This window comes from Gracilinanus agilis, chromosome 1 (assembly GCF_016433145.1).
Source record: "Gracilinanus agilis isolate LMUSP501 chromosome 1, AgileGrace, whole genome shotgun sequence".
Classification (NCBI taxonomy): Eukaryota; Metazoa; Chordata; class Mammalia; order Didelphimorphia; family Didelphidae; genus Gracilinanus; species Gracilinanus agilis.
In genome coordinates, this window is record NC_058130.1 from 432,720,343 (window position 1) to 432,742,901 (window position 22,559).

The 22,559-nt window shown below is 35.1% G+C and overlaps 1 protein-coding gene across 1 annotated transcript in view; it reads left to right on the forward strand.

The window, feature by feature from the left end:
- Positions 1-7,296: 7,296 nt before the first annotated feature.
- ADAMTS16 (ADAM metallopeptidase with thrombospondin type 1 motif 16) overlaps positions 7,297-22,559 on the forward strand; it is a 242,995-nt gene continuing 227,732 nt past the window's right edge. Inside the window, exons 1-3 of the mRNA XM_044657869.1 lie at positions 7,297-7,356; positions 7,526-7,631; positions 17,135-17,460. Of these exons, the coding sequence (XP_044513804.1) occupies positions 7,297-7,356; positions 7,526-7,631; positions 17,135-17,460 (492 nt within the window). The remainder of the gene's footprint in view (positions 7,357-7,525; positions 7,632-17,134; positions 17,461-22,559) is intronic.

Here is a 22,559-nt window from a genome sequence, read left to right on the forward strand (position 1 = left end):
AAAGGGTATTTAGGAAGTGTTAACTCATTATTTAAAGAACAATTCTCTTTAATTCAGACAATTTGCCAAGCTCATCAAATTGGTTGTCTCTGGACTATAAAGACCAGACCAGCCAGTTATTTGATCACCCAGATGCTAAACTGCCCAGTTAAAACAGAGCAGACAGAAACGTTGCTAATCCCATTCAGTCAGGCAGCCAACCAACTGCCCCTCTGCTTTTCCTCAAGCCAGAGGTGGCGATAGAGAGCAAAAAAGCCATTATCTCAAAGTTTCACCTTTCACCAGTGATTCTGGACCAGGGACATCAATTTTCTCTGAGCAATCAGGAGTCACTCAGATGACACATTCTCTCAACTAGCTCTTTTAAACTGTCACAGTTCCTACAAAGTAGTTTTTTGTTTTGTTTTGTTTTAGCCCCCCCCCCCTCCAATTGTATTTTCACTTTTGCTCTGGTTCCTCTTCTTCTGCTATTACTGCCTTCTCTTGTCCTTCTTGGCGCTCTCTCACTGCAGTACTTGTTCAGTGATTTGAATGAGTCTTTTGATTCTCAGTGACACATTTTTACTAAAAAAGTCATAATTCTCTAAATTTCTTCTATCAAATCAACAATTCTTTTTCAATCATAACTCAGTCTCCAAATGTTTGATGTATGCCTACATAACCTAAGATGGAAATTGCCAGGACTTGTTTTGGGGAAAAGATATCCTGAATTCACCTCCCTCATGAGTGAGAGCAGCTTCTTCCACTGGTTGCATAAATGGAACCTCCTCCTACTTTAAATATTCCTGATATAGTGACAGTAAGGCTGAGGCTTTTGGGTGGAATCTAAGATTGAGGATCTTCACCCAAATCATTGGCATAGTTCTCTCAAGTGTGGGGAGGAAAGGGCCACTTTTCCTTCTACTTAGGCCCTGTAGCTCCAAGTTCATTTTAGGTAAGGTGGACATATAGCAAAGTCCTATACTAATATTATTTCTTCTTTTCTAGTTTTGCTTTCTTTAGTAATCAAATGTGAATATATAGATCATCAGAAATACACAAAATATATCATGTCTCATATCTGGAGTCTCCAAAAAGACAGACTATTTCTGATGTTCTTAAAATTGTTTCTTAACATCCATATTTCTCTAGTTTTTAATGAATAAAATATCTTCCTCTACCACTTTATACATTAAATTGCTCCCACATAAGCAAGGTATCACTGCACCTTGTCAACAAAGAGATCCAAATCCTCAATTACACAAAATAAATAATTTCCCCTCCCAAACTTCCCAGATCCCATCTGAATGCTCTATGTATACATGCACATATTTTAACAAGGTATATTAAGGCAAAGCTCCTTTTCTACTCTGATTTAGGTTATGTTTCTCCATAGCATTTATAATATCTTATAAAATTCTTTTACAATAAATACAAATTTCTTTCTTTACACAAATCACTTTTTCTGTTCTTATTGCTCATTAACAGTTCCTTATGAAAGGGCCTTTAAAAGATAGTATAACTTACACAAGGATCAAATGAGATAACATATTTAAAGCCTTTGGAAAAATTTAACATGCTATTTAAATGGTAGCAATTATTATCAATATTAAAGAGAGTTAGATACTCACCAGGTCAAAGGGGTGATGGTAGGAAGATTATTCCATAATCTTGATTAAATCAGGTAGAATTAATTCACAAAAGAAGTTAAAATATTCATGAGCTTAAGAAAATCTGAAACAAAAGCCAAAGGTGTCAGACATTTATGGAACAGGGGGAAGATAGGAAGTAGATTTTTGTTTGTTTGTTTGTTTGTTTTTAAACCCTTGTACTTCGGTGTATTGTCTCATAGGTGGAAGATTGGTAAGGGTGGGCAATGGGGGTCAAGTGACTTGCCCAGGGTCACACAACTGGGAAGTGGCTGAGGCCGGGTTTGAACCTAGGACCTCCTGTCTCTAGGCCTGACTCTCACTCCTCTGAGCTATCCAGCTGCCCCCAGGAAGTAGATTTTTAAAACTAGATAAAACAATTAAGAACTCAAAGAATTTATATGTATTAAGGTGAATCCTGCTGAGTTTGTGCCACAGATGGACCACTATTTGTTCACACTTGTTTTTGCCTCTGCTGTTTTACACCCCAGGCTTCAATGAATAAGTCCTCATAGCTGTCTTCTATTGAACAAGTGTAAGCAGTAATCAAGGTTACCTTTTGGATATGATAGTAAAGTGATCTCCTTCACACCTTTTTTTTTCTCTTTGGACACCTCGACTGTGAAAATTACTGGATTATTAGAGATCATGATCTAGTTGGAAAAGTAGAAACTTGGGTAAGAGTAACATCTATGGCACTTAATATCTATATAGCACAATGAACAACATCTAAGTTTTATTTTTGCTCATGTAAAATACAGATACTATTTGTACTACTTGTTTCAAAGGGTTGATGTGCTGAAAATACTTTTAAACCTTAAAGCATTACATAGAAGTGCATTGTAAAAAAAATCTATAAACCTGTTCACCACCTGGTTCTGTATAGAGCATATTGCCCTTGTTTGATGTCTGCTAATGTTTTGTGGCCTTTAGACACAGCAATTCAACACATGCTGGAGATTACTCTGTATCAGTGTTTTCAAAGTGTTTTTCATTCATTCTACTCAACAAGCAGAAAAGTGGGCTACTGTGTAAATACAAAACTCCAAGGAGTTTCAAGAGAACTTACATGTGTTTGTAAGTGCTTTAGATTTCCAAGATGTCCTAGTGGCATTTATTAAACTTAAATAGGCAATACATTGAATGGAATATTTAAATGTAATAAAATATTAAAGAGGTTCTATTTGAAAGACATTTCATTATTCTTTAATACTTATCAATGTGAAATAGTTTGTTTAATAAATGGATAGGCAATTAAAATACATTTATGTATGTGTATATATATATATATATACACACACATATACATCCATACATATACATATACAGCCAACCATCCATATATATGTATATATGTATATACATATATATATATATTTGGGCTACCAGGTAGCATAGTGGATAGAGAACTGGATGTGAAGACAAGAGGTCCTGGGTTCAAATTTGGCCCCAGACACTTTCTAGCTGTAGAACCCTTGAGGAAGTGACTTAATCCCCATTGCCTGGCCCTTACTGCTCTTCTTATAGCCTTTTTAAGAACAGGTTGCTCAACTGATTTCAAGAATAAGAAAAGCAGTTTCAAAGCGTTTCTTCCCTAAAGTAGAATCAAACTTATTCCTTTGCTTTGATTTCAAACAAAAACTAAAATAAAGGTATTTCCAGCAACTCTTAGTGGATGCAATAAATATTGCTATTGCCCTGTTCCTCTCTGGAGAATGTGAGGGACTTTAGGCATTTCAGAGTCCTATAATTTCAATCCCCATCATATTCTCTTAAAATAACATTTTCTGGGAGATCCTTTCTGTCCAAAGCTGAAGTCAGACATGTTGCTGCTGATTTGATATAATTGACCTAGAAAGGTTTTAGTCATAGCTGAAGTAAAAAAATGAAAATGCCTACAGACTTGGACTTGCATTTGTTCAAATCCCTAGATTTTTGTGACATTGTTACCATAATGTAGGAAGTTGCTTTTTGATGCTTATCCTCACAGCTGAACAAGTTGGAGAAACCACATTCCTGTTCAGAAAAGCCCCTTTCTTCTCTTCTCACAATGGTAAGGGAACTATTAAGCAATCTTTGGTTTTATTCTATAAGAAAATTTGTCCTAAAAGTGATTCCTTTTAAATCAGGCTATCTTCCTTCCTTCCTTCTGTTTGAACTTATGAACAAGAATGCTGTTGGGTTTCTACATGTGAGAGTAATTAGGATTAAGGAAATCTGATTCCTTTTAATTTTATACTGGACATAAGGGTCTAGTGGTCTCTAAAGGATGCATTGTTAAGTAGAGATTCATATGTATCAAACATGTAATACATGTTATTCATGTATTTATTTGTGGCAAAGGAATAATTTGTCTTCTGTCAAAGGAATCTCATCAGACTTTTGATATTTAGACCAGCCCTTTTGTTCTTTAGTAAACTTAAACCCTGGCAAACAGACATTTGGTCAAGGGGTCAGAAAGTCTTAAACCTCCAAACGATTCCATTTTTTTTCAGTGGTTTCAATTGTTTAAAGAAGAGTTTTCCAAGAAAATAGATTTATCAGACTAAGGAGGTGCTCCAGACTTTGAATGCTTTGAGCATTGCTGTACCTGGGATAATAACAATAAAATTAAATAAAATTAAATTAAATTAAATTAAATTAAATTAAAATGTATTAAGTACCTACTATGTGTAAGTTACTTATAATAATAGTTCTGTAGTATTTTAAAGTTTGCAAAGATATTTATTTGCAAAAAAAAATCTGATTCATAACCATCCTGTGAGGTGAATTTTACTCATTAAATTCAGTTTGATAAGAATTTCTTAAGCTGCAAGTATATTCCAAGAATTGCGCTGGGTGCTAAGAATAGAAAGATGAAGTAACCTGTCCTTTGCTCTCTAAAAATTTTACTCCAATTGAGAGGACACTCAAAGAAATATGTATTTTGACCATAATCACAAAATAGTAGGTGGGTGAGTAGGTAGGTAAATAGACAGACAGACGACAGACAAACAGATAGATAGGTAGATAGGTAGAGATATGTGTATATATGTATATACATGTATGTATAAATATATTGTGCATTGTGTGAAGCAGAAAATGAACTTGGATCTCTTCTAACTTCAAATCCAGTTGCTTAAAAGAAAACGCATCTGCAGAAAGAAACATATTTAGCAAGTCATTGGCAAACACTTTAAGCTGTAGACTAGCAGGGCAATGGGAGGTGAGAAGAGAAAGGTGAAATATTTGATGCTTAGAGCAAATAACTAACATTTATTTAATACTTTAAGGTTTATCAACTGTTTTACACGCACGTACATATATACATACTATTATTTGAGCTTCACTATGGCTCTATGAGGTAAGGCTAAGGACATTATTATCCCTTATCCAGCCTTTTCAGAAGAGAAAACTGAAGTTTACTGAGGCAAAGTGAATTGTGCATGGTCACCAGACTAAGTACTACTCCACTCCCTTACCCAATCCTACCCCAGATACACACACACACACACACACACACACACACACACACACACACACTCAATATTTGGAATCCTTTAAGAATTTGACTAATAAAAACATCAAGGGAATTCACTAGGACATGTAATGACTAATAGTTCATAGTTATATGGTTCTTTAAAATGTATAAAATGCTTTACAAATATTATCTCATTTAATCTTCACAAAAAGTGTATAAAGGAGCCAAGATTATTACTCTCACTTAATGATGAGGAAACTGGGGCAGAAGTTAAATGACTTGTCTAGGACCACACAGTTTGTTAATGTGTAAATATCTGAGGCAGGATTTTAACTCAGGTCTTCCTGATTCCAAACCCAGAACTCTCAACATTGTACCACTTATCTGCCTTGGTTTCATATACCTTCCCCCAAAAAAGGGTGTGTGGAAAGGGAGGTCACTTTGGTGCCACACTAGTTCTAGAAGTGCTAGTCACTGTCCAAGTCCCAGTGTCAACCCCTCTCTTTTTTTTGAGGATCACTAATTGAATATAATAAACGTCTTGCATTTATTTTAGTGACTCCCCTCACTCTACTTTATATAACTGCAAGTGCACTGGTCTAACCACTTAGCTTTCAAAGGCACTATAATTTATTCCACCGGAAAGATAGCTTTTGGGAGCTGGTACACAGCTGGCAGAATGGAGGGGCGAGGAAGGATTAGGCATGGAAAATGAAAAAGAAGGCAATTGAGTCCAGCTACTTGATCCATTAAAATAAAACTTCTGAATGTTGAGGGAGTGAGAGAGAGGGGGGAAGAAAGTGAGCAGACAGAACTAGACAAAGAAAGATAAAGGGCGACAAAGACGGAGAAAGAAAAGGGATATGTGAAAGCTGAAACTAAACAGATAAAAAGTGGGAAAAAAAGGTAATAGGATAATTTTAAACTGAAGAAATTCATGTAACCTCTCTTCAGTTCTTTCCTCCCTCGAGATTTGAAAGTGACCTCTCCTTGCAATGTGTTCTAGAAATAACAGCAACTCATAGGATCAGAGCTGCTCCCTGGGATCTTACAGGTCCTCTAAGTCCAACTCAGAGCAGTTTGTGGCAGTTTGCTTTGAAGGTATGTTTTCAGGTCAGTTCTGACTAGTTCTACCTCTTCTTTCTGCTCATTGCTGGCCGGGGAAGCAGCTACTCAGTAGCACTTAGCCAGGATCAGAAGTTGCCTGGCGACAGAGGTGATTCCATCACTTTCCTGTCCCCTTCACAGTGTCCACTGATAAGCTTGCTCTCCGTGTATATAGCTAAGGAAAAGGAATCAGAGACACCGACCCAGAGTTCCTGCCTGGGAATCCTAGAGTGTATAGACAGCCCCTTACTCGCTAGCCTTGCTGCAGGTGCTGTGATTCTCAGTTGGCTGGGCAGGTCTGTCACTCAAGAGCCGCGGGTTACTGACCAGGATTAGAAAGAGTAGCTGAGGAAAGGGAGGGGAGGAGTGGAGGCGACTGGGTGAATTGCTGCGGCTGCCGAAGTTCACAAGGGACTAACTGGCATAGTGAATTCTGCAGTGGAAAGCGGGTAGCACTCTCTGGCCTCCTGCCCTCCAGTTCTGCAGCCAGCCCATCCTCCCCTGCCACCGGCTCCCTGCTGCTGTCCCAGCGGGGGCTATAAACATACCTCTCATCCCTGCTCCTCCTCCTCCTCCTGACTACCTCCCTCCTCCTACCCCCTCCTCCTGGTTGTCTCCCTCCTCCCCGTCTTCCTCCTCTTCTCCCCCCTCCTCTCCTGCAATTCTAAGGGTTCCCAGCTAATGCTGTTGCTGCTGCTGCTGCTGCTGCTGCTGCTGCTGCTGCTGCTGCTGCTGCTGCTGCTGCTGCTGCTGCTGCTGCCACCGCTGCCGCCGCCGCCGCCGCTGCCACAGCCAACCCTCTCTCGGGGCAGAAGAGCAACAATAACACTTTCTGGCACCCGAGCTCACGCCAGAGAAATAATTCTTTGCATTAGATGGTGTTGAATTGTCTCCCTGGCAGACTTGCAAACCGTGCAGCTGTGGCAAGAATACTTTGCCTTAAAGACACTCAAAGTTCAATTGGATGAATAACTCCATAATTCAAATTACTTGAAGTCTTAAGATCTGAAGAAAGGGACTATTTAGGTGTAATAGTGGTGTATTTTGCGTCTTGTAGTGAGTGTTTTTAATTTAGAGGAAGGACTTTAGGGGGTTATCGCCATGAACTTAAGGAGCTGGGTTGTGTTCTGGTTATTGCTGCTCTTTGAAATAGAAATAAAGGTAAGTTCTTTTCAAGCTACCTTTTATTTCTAGAATTTCTGAATTAATTACTGAGACGTGTTTTAATTTGGTGCATGGGAGGGGGGATGACAAATGTATCCCACCCCTCTGCCTTTTGTTTTCCTTTATTTTGACTTGATCTCATGAAGTGTTTGCAAATGTTTTCTAGCGTGCACCTGTGTGTGCTGTGGAAACAGCAGCTGGCGTTCCTGGAAGCCAAAACTTCCCGAATCCCTCACTGCACTCAGAGCTAGCGGACTTGGTGGAAAACAGTGGTAAGTCAATAAGGTTTGGGATTCTAATCCTCGAAACTCAGCAGCTCATAAATTCTCTCAGAACTCGGTTATATGGTACTGTAAGTGGTCATAATTGCAAGGAACACATCAAACCCCAATTAAAAAATACTACTGTGCTTTCTTCTTATTTCCTCATAGTACACCCGCAAATTAGCCTAGCGTTAGTATTTTTTTTTTTTATTGTATTGCCTTGTAAAACTGTAACGACTGCTTACCAGGGAAATAAAGTCAAATGTTAGGAAAGGAGCATTAAGATGTGTTGGCTGGAGAAAATGAGGGTGGGGGAACATGAAACTTTAAGAAAATAAGAGTAGCGATATAGAAATCACAGAGAAGGGTTATGATCTACTATTAATATCAAGCTACTGCTTATGAAATGAAAAAGTATTCTTACTTATTTTGGAATTTAACGCATTATCCTAAAGACTGTTGGTTGTTCTTCATAGAATCTTTCGGATTTTTAAAGTGGATTTGTCTCAATTCTACGGGTCCTGTGGACAAAATATATATATGCTAAAAACTTGTAATTATATGCTAAAAGTGTGGAACTAAACTAATTGGCATTATTTTATTTTATAAGAAAAATATACAGTGTAAAAAATCACGCATTGATACACGTAATGTTTTTAATGCAGAGCTCAATTTAAGCATCACTAAAGGTATTTTAATAATATGGCATTAAAATTTGTTGGGTATGTGGCCCTTCATTCTAAAAAAAAAAAAAAGACATAGGGATGCAAGTATAATGAAGCATTCTTTTTCTTGGGCTTGTTTCTTAAAATTTGTTATTAGTCTTTAAGTATATAAATTCTGTCATAACTAAGAAAAAATATTTAACACAGGTTCTCAATAAGCTTTTTTTAAAAAAGACCTAAGTTTCAGAACAATAAGATCAAAAGTGATGAGATTAGTTAAAAGAATTGAGTTTGAAAATACCTGAGCATAGGATCATGGCAAGAAAAATAAAGGTGAACAGTTAATATGTACAGAAAATATTTAAATGCTGCCTTAATTGATACTGAATGCTATTTTAAAGTGTTAAAAACAAAAGGGCAATGCTGAGATTTGCACCACTGTAGGTGAGATCCACTAGAGGGCGCTAAATGTAAACATTACAAAGTTCTTGTGAAATAAATGTTTAGTGCTGGTAGAGGGAGGTTATCTCAGTATAGATTTTCCCCTTTTTCTTGAGATTTCCTTGATCCTTTTTCATGACTTCATTTCAGATCATGTAATGTAGTTTGCTTTATTCTTTTACATGAAGTAAAGCTCTGAGAATACTAAATATCTTATCTACAAATTGGCCTTCCCCTTCCTACCTCTGAAAATCTTATTTTTTTTTTTAAGAAATCAGAAGTCAGCCTGGTAATATGTGACTCCATGTCCTTTGTGAATTTTAATTAATATCAATCAAACAATAAGTATTCCGAGAATAATTTGAGCCAACAGTAAATAGAAGGCAAGCTATGTGAGAAGAATTGGACTTTAGCCTTTAGACCCGAGTTAGAATCCTGCCTTTTTTCAACTCACACTTTTTGACCTTTGTGTTTTGGTTACCTTGTCAAACAAGGGGCTTAGTTTGGATATGCTCTAAAGATAATGTCTGTGGAATCTGAGGAACTGAATTAAAATCTTCTCTCTGCTGCTTACTAACTGTGATCTAAGGCAAGTCTCCTAACCTTGCTAGGTCTCACTTTCCTCAAATGGGAAATGAGGGCTTTGAGACTAGATGACTTCTGTCATAGTTTCTGGCTTTACTTATGATTCTTTATCGCTTCACATTCCGCTTGACTCCTGGGTTAATTTGCATGCACCCCACAGCTATAATTAATCTGCTCTCATCTGTGCTTATGTTATCAAGAACATGCATATTTAAGATAACATGCTTTAAGTCTTTGCAACAAAATAAAACAAAGTAGTAAGGTATCATAACAATGAAAGACAACCTAGGCAAACTAATTAAACTGGGCTTCCATTAGTTGCAATGAAATGATGCAAAAGACTAGATGGAGTATAAAATAAAGCTAGCATTTTTATAGTGCTTTTAGGTTTGGAATGATGCACTTTACATGATGATATATTTGTTCAGTGTACATCCTTCACACACACTCAGTGTGTCTATCCAATCTACTGACAATACTTTTAAGTGTTATAGATGATCACACAACCTGGCATCATCATGACCAAAACTATATAAAATGTTGGTGTAGATCAAAACACATTGGGAATGGTATATCCAATTTAATAATTGGCCCTAAAAATTATAGAAACTATTTCTGCTTCCTACTTTAAGTGACTAGGATAAGTACAAAGCACCATAAAAATTGATTTTGAAAAAGATTTTCATGGAGGCAATAGTGGTTTTACACCTTGAGAGATCAACTTTATTTTCAGGAAATAAATATGCCAAATCACATCACAATTGGATATATTTTGTCATTGACTAATAATAGCAGGGATCTTGACGCCTCTTATTCTTTTAATTTTCATTCATAATCAAAATAATATAAAGCCAGATAAAAATGAAGAAGCAAAATCATTTGAACTGTTAGACTTTCACTCATTATATTTCATTATTTGATTTTAATTTTAAGCTAACTTCAGAATCCATTTATGGATAAGCTAGACTCAAAGTAAAGATTAGCAGTAATGTTAGAACTCCTGTTTACTTGACACAGCATAGACGATGATGATGAAAAGAATAATGCATGAATATCATGGATATATAAGGTTGGAAATAGAGTATTTAGCTTGGCCCAATATGCCATGACTTGGTAAGACTGTATATTTGACTGCTTATTGTTGCAACAAAACTGATCTTGGAAAACTGAGCAGTCCAAGGTACTGATGTGAATGAGTCATCATTGAGAGATTTTTCCTCTTACGAAAATTGTACAAAAACTTTCAGTTTAATTTCAATTAGGCTCAAAAATATCAAGTCTTACAATTAAAATATCTGACTAAAGTTTTTCATGATTAAGACATCTTTTGAATATCTTTGAGTTATTTGTAAAATTGCACCAATTAAAATGTGTCCACATTACTTTTCATTGAGTAATGAATGTGTGGTGTGAGATAGAATCTTTTGGTTTCTATGTTCATTAAATCCGTAGATGTCAGATTTTCCATGTCATTTAAAGGGTATGCTTAAAAGTGAAAATTCCTTTAGGTCCGAATTGGCTCCTAGATATGGAAGTCTCATTTGGCCACATTTCTTCTCCCTCCTTTTCAAATAAAACATGAATCTTATTCTTATCACTATATCAGAAGATGTATGCAGCTGTTGAGGTTACTTGACAATTATTGACACATCATTTTTAGAAAAAGGATATATTTATACAAAGAAGGAACAAAGGGTACAACCGTAAGAGTAAAGCTCACACTATTTCATCTAAAGGCTTTTAATATTATTTATCCGCTTAAATACTTTTGTTGGAAAGAGTTATTATCTTTTAATGTAGTCAGTGAGAGCCACTAAATAGCTCTTGTTTTGAACAATCCAGCTTCACTTCTGTCATCACTTCATTGCTACAGCTGAATAGATAACATTACAAGGCCAGTGATTTGGAAATAGTCACATTAGAGCTTGGGGAGAACTGTGTAAAAATGACAAAGGCAGCCAACACTTTGGGTCCACAATGAAAGTGAGCATGAATCAATTGTGTGTTATATACAGTAGGGGAAAAAGTCAATTAATTGCAGTGATAATTAATTGGAAGTGTCCTCACTCATCCCTTTAGATATCCAAGATTTAGTGTAACTTAGTTAAAGCCTGTCATCTCTGTGTTCTTTCAATAGATGTTGACTAATAACTAATTTTACCTTGGCTTCCTCACTCCATGCCCAGTAAAAATAAATTTGTAGTCAGTTCCCATTTTTCTGAAATCTAAATTGTTGATCAATAAAATTCTAATTATGTCCTTGTAGAGGTAAGTTGAACTAGTATACAGAAATATTATAAGTAGTTATGAAGCATGCTTAAACTTTCATCATTCAATTCATTTATGATTTTTTGGTGGTAAAAGAATCTGAGTTTGAAGGGAACTCAGAAATCTTATAATTCAACTGATATATAAAGCAGTCCTTCCCTGTACAGTATTTCCCTATAGGAGTATTTGTCCCCAAGAGGTAGACATTCCTCCTCCCCTGGAAACTCACTGTAGTAACAATAAGAGCAATACTACTAACAATAACAATGATGATAACAATAATAAATAAGATTTTAAATGCAGATGATTTGATTTCAAGTATTATCTTTGGCACCAACCGGCTGTATGACACTGGGGAAGTCATTTACCTCCTCAGGGAATTAAGTCACTCTCTTAAGACTTTAAGTAGCAGAAAAGATCTGCCTGTATTAGTATAGGATGCTCTTTACTGAAAGAGTCCTATGCCAAAGAATTCATAGGTCCTACCACTAAATTATGGACTTATGCAAATAGTCCATTTCTGAATTGCTCTAATGGTTTGGAAGTTTTTCCATTTATTGAATTGAATCCTGTCTATTATTTTTACCCATTGCCCCTAGTTCTGTCCTGCATAGCCAAGCAAAAAAAGTCTACTTTTTATATGACATTTAGTAAACTACCTGAGAGCCAACATACTATAGATTGTTAGTCTTAAAGTCTAGAAAGGCAAGGAGTTAACTTCTTATTTCACTTATTACTTAACTTCCTTCAGTTTCCATTCCTCATCTGTAAAATGGGCTTAAAATAACACCTATCCCTCTTACTGAACAGAGTACTTATGAGGCCTAAATTAAATAATATATAAAACATTTTGCCAACCTTAAACAAATAAACATAATATATGCACATGTATTATCCTGTATTTTTCCATGTTATTACTATTATTGATATAGTACAGTAGAACTATCACTCCCCCTCTTTTTGGACACTGTTCCAATTTCAAGGTAATTTCTGATTACTTAAGCTTTTTGGGGAGTACCCTATCAAAATACAAAGACATATTGACATTGGAATCTCCTAAAACATCCAGTTCTTTTTTAGGAAAAAATAACACTGTCTTACCTCTCTCAGTGACTCTGATTGTTTGATCCATGTGTAATACTTTACATTTGTTTCTATTAAATGTCATTGCTAGAGCTAACTTTTTCTTTTTTATTCAACCTGTAAAAATGTGTTTCAAATAAGCTATTTTTGATGGCTGAATTTAATTTCCTAAAGCTTTTCTCGTTTAATATTTTATATTTTTTGTTACTGCATTCTCCTTAATTCTTGCCAGAAACTAATACTTTCCCAATCAATATACTCTTCAAAACAGCTGGCCACTTTATCTTCTGACTTTAGGGCTGAAGAACCTCCCTCGCTTTCTTCCTTCCCTCCTTTCTACTTCCCTTTCTTTTTTGCCTTTCTTCTTTTTCCCTTTCCCTATTTTCTTCCTTTAAAATTCTTTTTAAAGTTTACCACAAACCTTTATATTAAGTATTGAAAGTGATAACATTTCTCTTTGACATAGTTCCTACATCTCATAGGGTATGAAGAAGAATAACACATAAAACACAAGTAATTTATACATTGCTCTATGAGATGTAACTGGGGGGTGGGGTGGCAAATGTGGGGATAGGAAAGGGATAGAGTGGAGTAGAGTAAAGAATGCTTAATGCAAGTTGAGGAACTTCAAATGTAGAGAAAAAATCAAACCATAATGTTAAGTTGGAAATATGCATAACTTTAGGAGACAGTGGTTTAGCTTAACTAGAGACAACATGTGCAGATGGGAATAAGATGAGATAAGGCTAAATAAATAAGTGAAACCCAGTTATAGAAAGTCTTCAGTGCCAGACAAAAGCTTTTGAATGCAGTAAGGGGAACGGCTAAAGATTTCCAAATAAGGAAGTGACATGATCAAATCTCTGCATAAAAAAATAATAATCTTATTATAATAGTGTGAAGAGCAACTAGGTGGTATAGTGGATAGATCCCTAGATCTGGAGTCAGGAAGGCTCATCATTATGAGTTCAAATCTGGTCCTAGACACTATTAGCTGTGCGATCCTGAACAAATCACTTAACCCTGTTTGCCTCAGTTTCCTCATTTTCAAAATGAGCTGGATAAGGAAATGGCAAACCATTCCAATATCTTTGTCAAGAAATCCCCAAATGGGGCCACTAAAAGTCAGACATGGCACAAAAATGACTGAACTGTAGTATGAAGACTTAACAGTAATGTGAAAAGTAGTTTGACATGCCATGTTGGTGAAGACATGGCATGTATGCTCCACATACTGCAGGGGGCTGCTCCATTTCCCCTCTCCACCATACCTGAGAACGTTTTTTTGCATGCCTTGCCCCTCTGCTTAATAAGCCAATGTGAGCACTTCCTCCCTTCTCTCTCTGGGGTAATGCTGGGTGCTCAAAGGGGGCTTGAAGGTGCAGTTTAGGCACATGATCTTTAAAAGGTTCGCCAGTGCTGGTAGGGAATAAAGACAGGACTCTTGATGGGAAGTTATTGCAAACTTCTTGAATGGCATAGCTGAGGTCTTATAATAGGGATATGGCAATGGGAATAGACAGGCAGTCATGAAGTTGGATTCAGTAGGATTTTATAACTCATGAATGACTGATGAGTAAGAGAAAAGCAACGAAAATAAATTCAAAGTTTCAAACAAGCTTGGTGAATAGTGGTATCTGTATGTTATTGGTTTCTACCACAATCAGCACCATATAAGAGGTGGGTGTTAGCATCTTCCATCTATTCTTGTTTCTAAGAATCTTAGGGTTCCATTTACTTGTATATTTAGCCATTTTTCTTTGCTCGGCTTCTTGATCTCCATCTGATTATTGTGTGAACCAATGCTTAGCTTTGGACTGATTCCGGGTTAACTCACTTTTATAACATTGCTCTGATATTCTGTTTCTTCACATCTCTCTATTTTCAATTTTCACTTAAATATGACTACTGTGGTGAGGCCTCATTGTCTCCCTCTCTGCAAAGCTGAGGAAAGAGGAAATATTTGTCTGTTTCTTATTCTATGTTGTAGACCACTAGAATAGGTAGGAGCAAGCACATGAATGTATTAATGTATACTTGCAGAAAGGCTGTCTGGTTAGTAGATGGAGGGCAGGATCCCAAGTATAAAAAAATCTGAATTTTAATGCTAACTTCATCACTTACTGGCTGGATTATTATGAATAAGTCACGAAACCACTCTGATTTTCAGTAACTATCCCTGTAAAATGGAGATAAATACTACCTACCTCATAAGGGGAGTGGTGCGGATCAAATGAAAATTACATAAATAAAACTAAAATACTTTGCAAAATGTAAAGCTGTCCATAAATGTGAGCTGTTATCATAATATTTGCACATTTACCTTTATGACATCTAAATTCGGGAAACACAAATTCATTGAAAATTCTGAGGCATTTAAATCTGTGGAGAAGCATGAAGAAAATGTCTCAACTAGAGTGAGCACCTTGTGTGAGAAAATGCCTCTATCTCTGGCCTAATGCTTATTGTAAAGAAATAAAAAAAAATAGGAACAAATACAATTGCCTTAGCCATGGGCATCTTTAACCAATATTATTCCATATTGAAACCAAATAAGAAAGCCAATTGATTTGTGTATATATGTGTGAATGCATGTATGTGTGCACAAGAAAAAATTTCAAAGCAAAGAGAAAGACTCCAGAAAAAAATCTGTTATATTAACAGAAGATTCTTCTCTAAGCACAGTCGAATCCTTGAACTTCTTTATAAAAATGCAGCAACTGTCAACATTCTTAATAGGCATCAATGAAAAAAGTCCCTTATTTTAGACAAAGTGAGGTCAAATTCTGATTTTGCACACATTAATGCTTTAGATAATAAAGAAAGATTTAGGTTTTAAATACTCTATGATCAAAGAGCATACATAGATGTCACCTATTTTCCTGTTGCTTCTAGGGAAAGCAGATTATATAAATGAACAATAACAATTTTTCAAATTAGCTCTCCCATCTTTTTTTTTTGAGAACTCTAGATTTACCTAAACATGACAGTACTTTCTTAATCAATGGTGTTGGATTATTTAAAGTATCTTCCTACTTTCCAGTGCTGCTTCACTCACTCAAAGTGTTGATTTAGAAAAAAAATTTAAAAGCAATTTGCATAACACCACAAGTAGAATGTTGGCATTTAAAAAATTGACCTTCATTTTTGAAGGAAGGTTTGGGTTATTAAAAGGGCATAGCAATTTCCTAAAGACAATCCAGTTCATTCTCCTCCCACTTTCCATTCTAGTTAATAACCAAAAATCTTCTTTAAAAGGTTATTGGATCTTAACTCTTATGAGACCCCTTATGATTTCAGCCTTAGATACTGGTGCAGGTGGCAGAAAAATCGAATGTCACTTTAAAGGTTTTTCTAAGTAATTTATCTAGGTACATGATAGGCTAAAAATTGTAAGTAATATGAAGAAGAATGGCATTGAAAGCCTTAATGAAACATGCTATATAACTTGATCAGAAGCAAAGCAAACCTTTTCAACAGGAAGCTAACAAATTGTTTTCAAAAGGAGCTGATATGTTATACAAGAATATCATCAATTATTAAAAGTTAAATGCAAAATTTATGTATTCAAGGGTTCATTTGGTGTTCTTTTTTAGAATGGTATAACTTTTATTTTAAAAATCAAATGTAAGTATAATGAACACTCAAATAAAAAATCGACTAATGAATGAATAAGAAAATTAATCTTTTATAAAAATCAATATGTTGAACAGAGATCAGAGTTGCAAAAAATTAGGATATTTTGATTTTCATAAGGCTTCATTATTTTTCTTCCTTTGCAAATTAATCCATTATCCTTTATTTTCTTTTGTCATGAAACATTACCAAAGATCATACTAATGATTTTTGAGGGCATTTATATTCATTTTGCATGTCTATCTATCTATTCCATACACACACACATACATATACACAAATACGCTGCTATATACATATATATACAAAATAGAATATGTTTAGATATATTCATAGATGAGTACATATATATGTATGTATATATTTTCCATATAAATATACACATAAATAGCTATAACACACATATACTCTCATATACATGCATGTTATATTTTGTTAAGAAAGATTGCATGATAGGCTAGAGAGCTGATCCTAATATCCAGAAGCTCATGTTTGTTTTGTGGAAGTCGCAAATGATCATGGGCAAATTATCTTAATCTCTTAGTGTCAATTCTTAGGTCAATTCTCTAAGTCCTTAAATTGCATAATAAGTATTCATTTTCATTGGAAGGAGAAATTTCATCCCTGGGAATTTAACATACATATTAAGAAAATCAGAGGTCCAGTTCATAAGCTATTTGTTTGCTATACAGTGACAATGGAGATAGCCTACATGACCTCTTTCTTAAGCATATCTCATTTACTGGTAAAACTTCCAATACTCCATTTACAACATTGCTATTTCTTTTCTTTGGCTGAACTGTACTCTATTGTTTTCTGCTCTTTGACCTACAGAATATGAAATTGTCTCAGCTTATGAAGTACACCCAAATGGAGAATATATGACACGTGAAATTATGCACCATCAAAGGAGAAAGAGATCACCTTCTCATCTAGGAATCGATTCTCTTCACCTTCGGCTCCATGGATTTGGACATGACTTTCACATGGATCTTAAAACTTCTGATGGTCTAATAGCTCCTGGATTTATGGTACAAATGTTAGGAAAGAAAGGTACTAAATCAGTACACACTTTCCCACCAGAGGAATTCTGCTTTTATCAAGGCTCCTTACGATCCCACCAGAACTCATCTGTAGCACTTTCAACATGTAAAGGTTTGGTAAGTCCAAAGCTTACCAGTTATATTCATGGCATGATTTAAATTAGTTTTGGAGTAACTATGTGAGCATATTTACAACAGGTAGAAAACCAAAATATAGCCTTGATTATAATACATCTCTTATTCTAAAAATGTAAGGTGAAAGTAACCAGAGAATATTGTTTAATATTTGAATTATATTGGAGAGCTTAAACTTTTATATTCCATAATTCTGGAGAGGAATGATAATAATCACTTCATTTTTGTTTGTTTCTTTGTCTGGATTTTTGGTAGTGAATGAAGTTGCCTTATGAAGCCAGAGTAGGTCAGAGATGCATAGCCATGGTTAATTTGTTGCAAACTCTAGATAGAAGATGTCTTACTATAATCTTCTGATTTATAAGGCAATTCAGAGGAATGACGTTATGGCTATTAAAGAATTTAGTACGGTGGGAAAAGCATAGGATCTAACGTGGAGGACTGGGGCTCAACTACCTACTTTACTATTTGTTACTTGTGTGACCTTTGACAAACCATTTCTTGGCTTGCAATTCTGAGTTGGTAAACTGGGGAGTTTAATTAGCCTAAAGGAGTAATTGTAGTTATAATGTTTCAAAATATTATCTCATTTGACCCTTTCAAAAACTCTGTGGGGTAAGTGTTACTATTATACCCATTTTTCAGACAAGGAAATTGAGGCAGTTAGAGGTTAAGTGATTTCCCCAGGATTACCCAGTAAAGTTGGATCTAAAACAGGTCTTGATGTTTCCAAGCCCAGCATTCTACAAACTGTGAGACCTCCCTCCCTCATAATTTGGTTACTTAGAAGGTTTCTTCTGTCTTAAATCTATACTTTACAGATTTGCTATATTAAGCATTCAGCATGCTCTGTCCCACTTCAAATCTGTACAGAAGATCATATATGGACCTTGGAGAACCTCTAGATCAACTCCTTTATTTTATAGATACAGGAACTAAGGTGATGAGAGATTAGATTATATGGCAAAAATTCATAGCAGACCCTTTGATGTCAGATAGAGTACTCCTGCTGCTATACTGTGATACTCCAAGTCTCCTTATGATTTTAAATTCTTTGCCTATAAGCAACATCCAGAAGTCCAATAACCAGTTTATATCATAATTGTGAAGTGAATTTGAATCAATTCTGTACATTTTTGAGCACCTAGCTGGAGCATGTGATTGTTCTGGGGTCTGTGTCATTGTTGGAGTAACATCTTTCCCCTTTTATTAATCTAAAAAGATAATATCAGCTCTATCTGGGGAGGATACAAGAAGGAAAAATAATACATTTTGCCAAAAGTAGAATTGATTCGAACCTCCTGGGTTGGGGGTTAAAACCAAACTAGAAAACTTGATAGGCTTTTTCTTTTGGCAAAAATACAACTTCCTTTTTATAGGGAAAGAGCTTGATAGATGAGAAATTTCTTGGAATGAATATCCAACCAAATGTTTCTGAAAATATCAATGAGCCAAGTGTGAATAATAAGAAACATAAGATAAAATATTACCTTTGAGTTCACTCAGCTTTAGACATTAAAGGGGAGATGTGTTGTCAAAACACTTTGGTGATTTTGCTGATCTTAAAATATTTGGCAAACAGTCTTTCAAACATTCTCTGCATCCTGAAAAATGCTATAAAACTCTAAGCCTTGATCTACTTTCCCCATTTGAAGTGATTAAATTCAGGCAGATCACATGTATAAAGTCTTTTAACATATGCTTGCTAAAAATCCAATGGTGAATGACCATCAAGAGTTGATTGAAAAATATGCTGAGTATTTACAATGTAGTGGCTACTGAAGAAAATATGAAAATATAAGATTTCTGTCTTCTTAGTGTCATCTTCATGGGAATACCCATCTTTAAGTTTGGAAGAGCAAAATTCAAAATCTGTCTCAGATACTCACTAGCTATGAGACCTTTTTGATCCCTGAGTTACTTAATCTCTTCCAATCTGTTTCCTCACATGGGAGAAATACTAGGATAATATACCTAACTCTCAGAGTTATTGTAAAATATGTGTGTAGGTTTGTATATATATATATTTATATATATATATACACTTATATATATATATATAAAAACATATATGAACATTGGCTACAACTACCATCATCATCATAATTATTATTTTCTAATGTATGTGGATCATATTAACATTGGAAATGCCAAACTTTGAAAAATAAAGCCATTTGGAGACTGCCAGGGTAGGATGGTAATTATTGGAAATGTTTGTTATGCATCAGGGCAATTTGGCAGATTTCTTTCCCCTGATTCCAAAAAAAATAGGTGATCTCTTAACTAACTAGAGCCCAAACCACATGGAAAGTTATAGGTCAGTGCATGAAAGAAAAGATTCTCATACGTGATTTCTTTCAAGAAAGGCTCCCTACTAGAAACAGAAGTCACATGTGGGACAAGGAGATTTGCCTTTTATTTCAGCACTCTCTAATTGTGAATTCGCTTTTGGAGATCAGGAGAAGTTCTCATTCGAGCATCAGGAGCATAAACTCATTAGGAACTACAGCTCTTGGTGAGCCAAGGCTGCTCTGAACAGCAGCACCATGTTGTTAAACCCTTGGCTGGATTGTCAGCCCTTAAAAGTGAGGCCAGGATGGCAGAGTGCTTGGCTGTCTTGTTCACTTTGATCCTGGTGGGAGTTAACAGTGACTGGCTAAAAGAGTAACTGTACATCTACATGAAAGACAAGGAAGTGAAAAATAGAGGAGAAAAAACTCTTAGACAATAAACACTGAGACTTCACATCATGACCTCTTGGGTACCCTGGTCATTAATCTTACAAATATTTCACTTCCAGATCCACTGGTATTTTGTCTGCTTGATGGTCAGTATAAACATGACATAATCTAGAGGGATGATCTTGAGGTTAGAGGGCAATTGTCAAAAGATGTGAAGAGTCAGAGGAGCCAAGATTTCCCCCCTTTATTCCTGAAAAAGGGAGGATATAAGAAAAAAATACCACACAAAATAAATATTGAAGTATAACATTTCAAAGCTAGATTCTGGCTTTATCCCAAAACTTGCGTAATGATTTAATTATGACATCCATATTTTTTATTCATCATAGCACGGATAAAGATAAATTAATGCATCAATGCCCTAGACCACAGTGAATTTTTCTTACCCTTGTGATATCAAGTTTTAGGCCAACTCACATCAAGGTGAACCTCCGTATGCAAGACTTTGTACAAATAAAAGAGAAATAAAATAATCTGACTAAGGGAAGGAAAAAAAAACCCATCAATGCCCTGATTTGCTGATGTTAAGGAAAGGAAGTAGGTGTTAAATCATATTTCTGATGTCAACTCCTTTATGGCTTAGTAGAAAAGAATATCTCATGCATGACATTCATAGGATCATTGATATAGAACAGTAGACTTCAGAGGTCATTTAGCCCAATAATGTCCAAATTTGGGGAATCACATACCCCTATTAGTAAAATATATATATATATATATATAATATTTTCTAAATTATATATTATCTATAAGTCATATAAACACACATTTTATCTAATAATTATATATATTATAAAATTTAACTTTCAAATATGAATATAAAAAAGAGTTAATAATGAAATAATATTCACTCATTGAGTCAATGAGGACCCAGTAGTTTTTTTTTTTTTAGTAGAGATATGAAATGGTCAGACTTCTAATTTAGGAAAATTACTTTTGTAGCTGTGTGTCAAATGGATTAGATAGCAGTAGAGATGTGAGGGAGGAAGACCAGTTAATATATTATTGCAGTTCTCTGGGTAAATGGAGATGAGAACTTGAGCTAAGGTAGAGAATGAGTAAATAGGAAAGATAATATATGCAAGAGATATATCAGATGTAGAAACAACAAAATCTGTCAACTGATTAACTATGTTAGGTAAGGGAGAGTAACACAAAGATTACAAAACTGGGTTACTTGAAGGATAGTTTCCTTGACAGAAACAGGGAAGAGTAGAAGAGGATTTGGGAAGGAAAGCTAATGCTATGAGATTTGCAATATGTAGATTACAGCCTATCCAAAATTCTTTTGTTTTTTTTTCAAGCCTGTTTTCCCACTGTCCCATTGTTTACATGGATTGTGGGGTCAAGCCAAAGCCCTTACTTCTTAAAATTCTGAACTAGTCCTTCTTTTAATATAGGGGAAATGATACCTACAAGGGTTTAATGACTTCCTCAAGTCACTATGGTTAATAAGCAGAGATGAAATTTGAACTCAGTTCCTTTGAATCTACATTCTTTATACTTTCCACCATACTGCTTCTCCATAGAGTTTAAAATATTTAATTTTTTCTCTAATATTTAATTAATAATGGTAGATATTTAATTTTTAAGTTTAAATGCATATGAAATTTATTTTAACAAAATCTTATTGAGCCAATAATGAATTATTCAAAATAGTGTAAAATTGAAAAAACTACAGTGCAAACCTATTGATTACATCTAAGTATATCTTTTCCCTCCTGGTTCTAAAGAATTTTTTAAAAAATTAAGTTTTAATATGTACCTGTATACATACATGATATTATATAAAAATCAATGTTTTTGTTTTTATGTCATCTAGATTTTCATCTTTTGCTCTACTATTCCTTCCTCCAGAAACCTATCCCTTATAATAAATATTTTTTAAAAAGAAAAAGGAGAGGAAAAAAAAAGACAACACTGATAAAGCTATTAAAAAAACCTGATAGCACATGCAATGGACACTGCAGTAAAATGGCCACATTTGTCTTCTATATCTTAATTCAGGCCAGTAATACTTCTTTATAGTTTTTCACTACTCATTGTCAAGTATTTTATGAGTATTTGTTCCATTTCTATTGTTATAGTCATTATGTATATTGTTTTCCTTGCTCTGATTACTTTACTATGAATTAGTTCATACAGGTTTTTTCTATGCTTCTCTGTATTCATAGTATTCTTCATTTGATATAGCACAATATATAGTTGTTTAGCCATTGCCCAACCAACAGGAATCTTCTGTTTCCAGCTCTCTCAAATATTTTGACTCATACTGAACGTTTTGGAGAGGAGGGAGTTCATGACATCCTTGTAGTAACTGCCTAGAAGTGCAATCTCTGG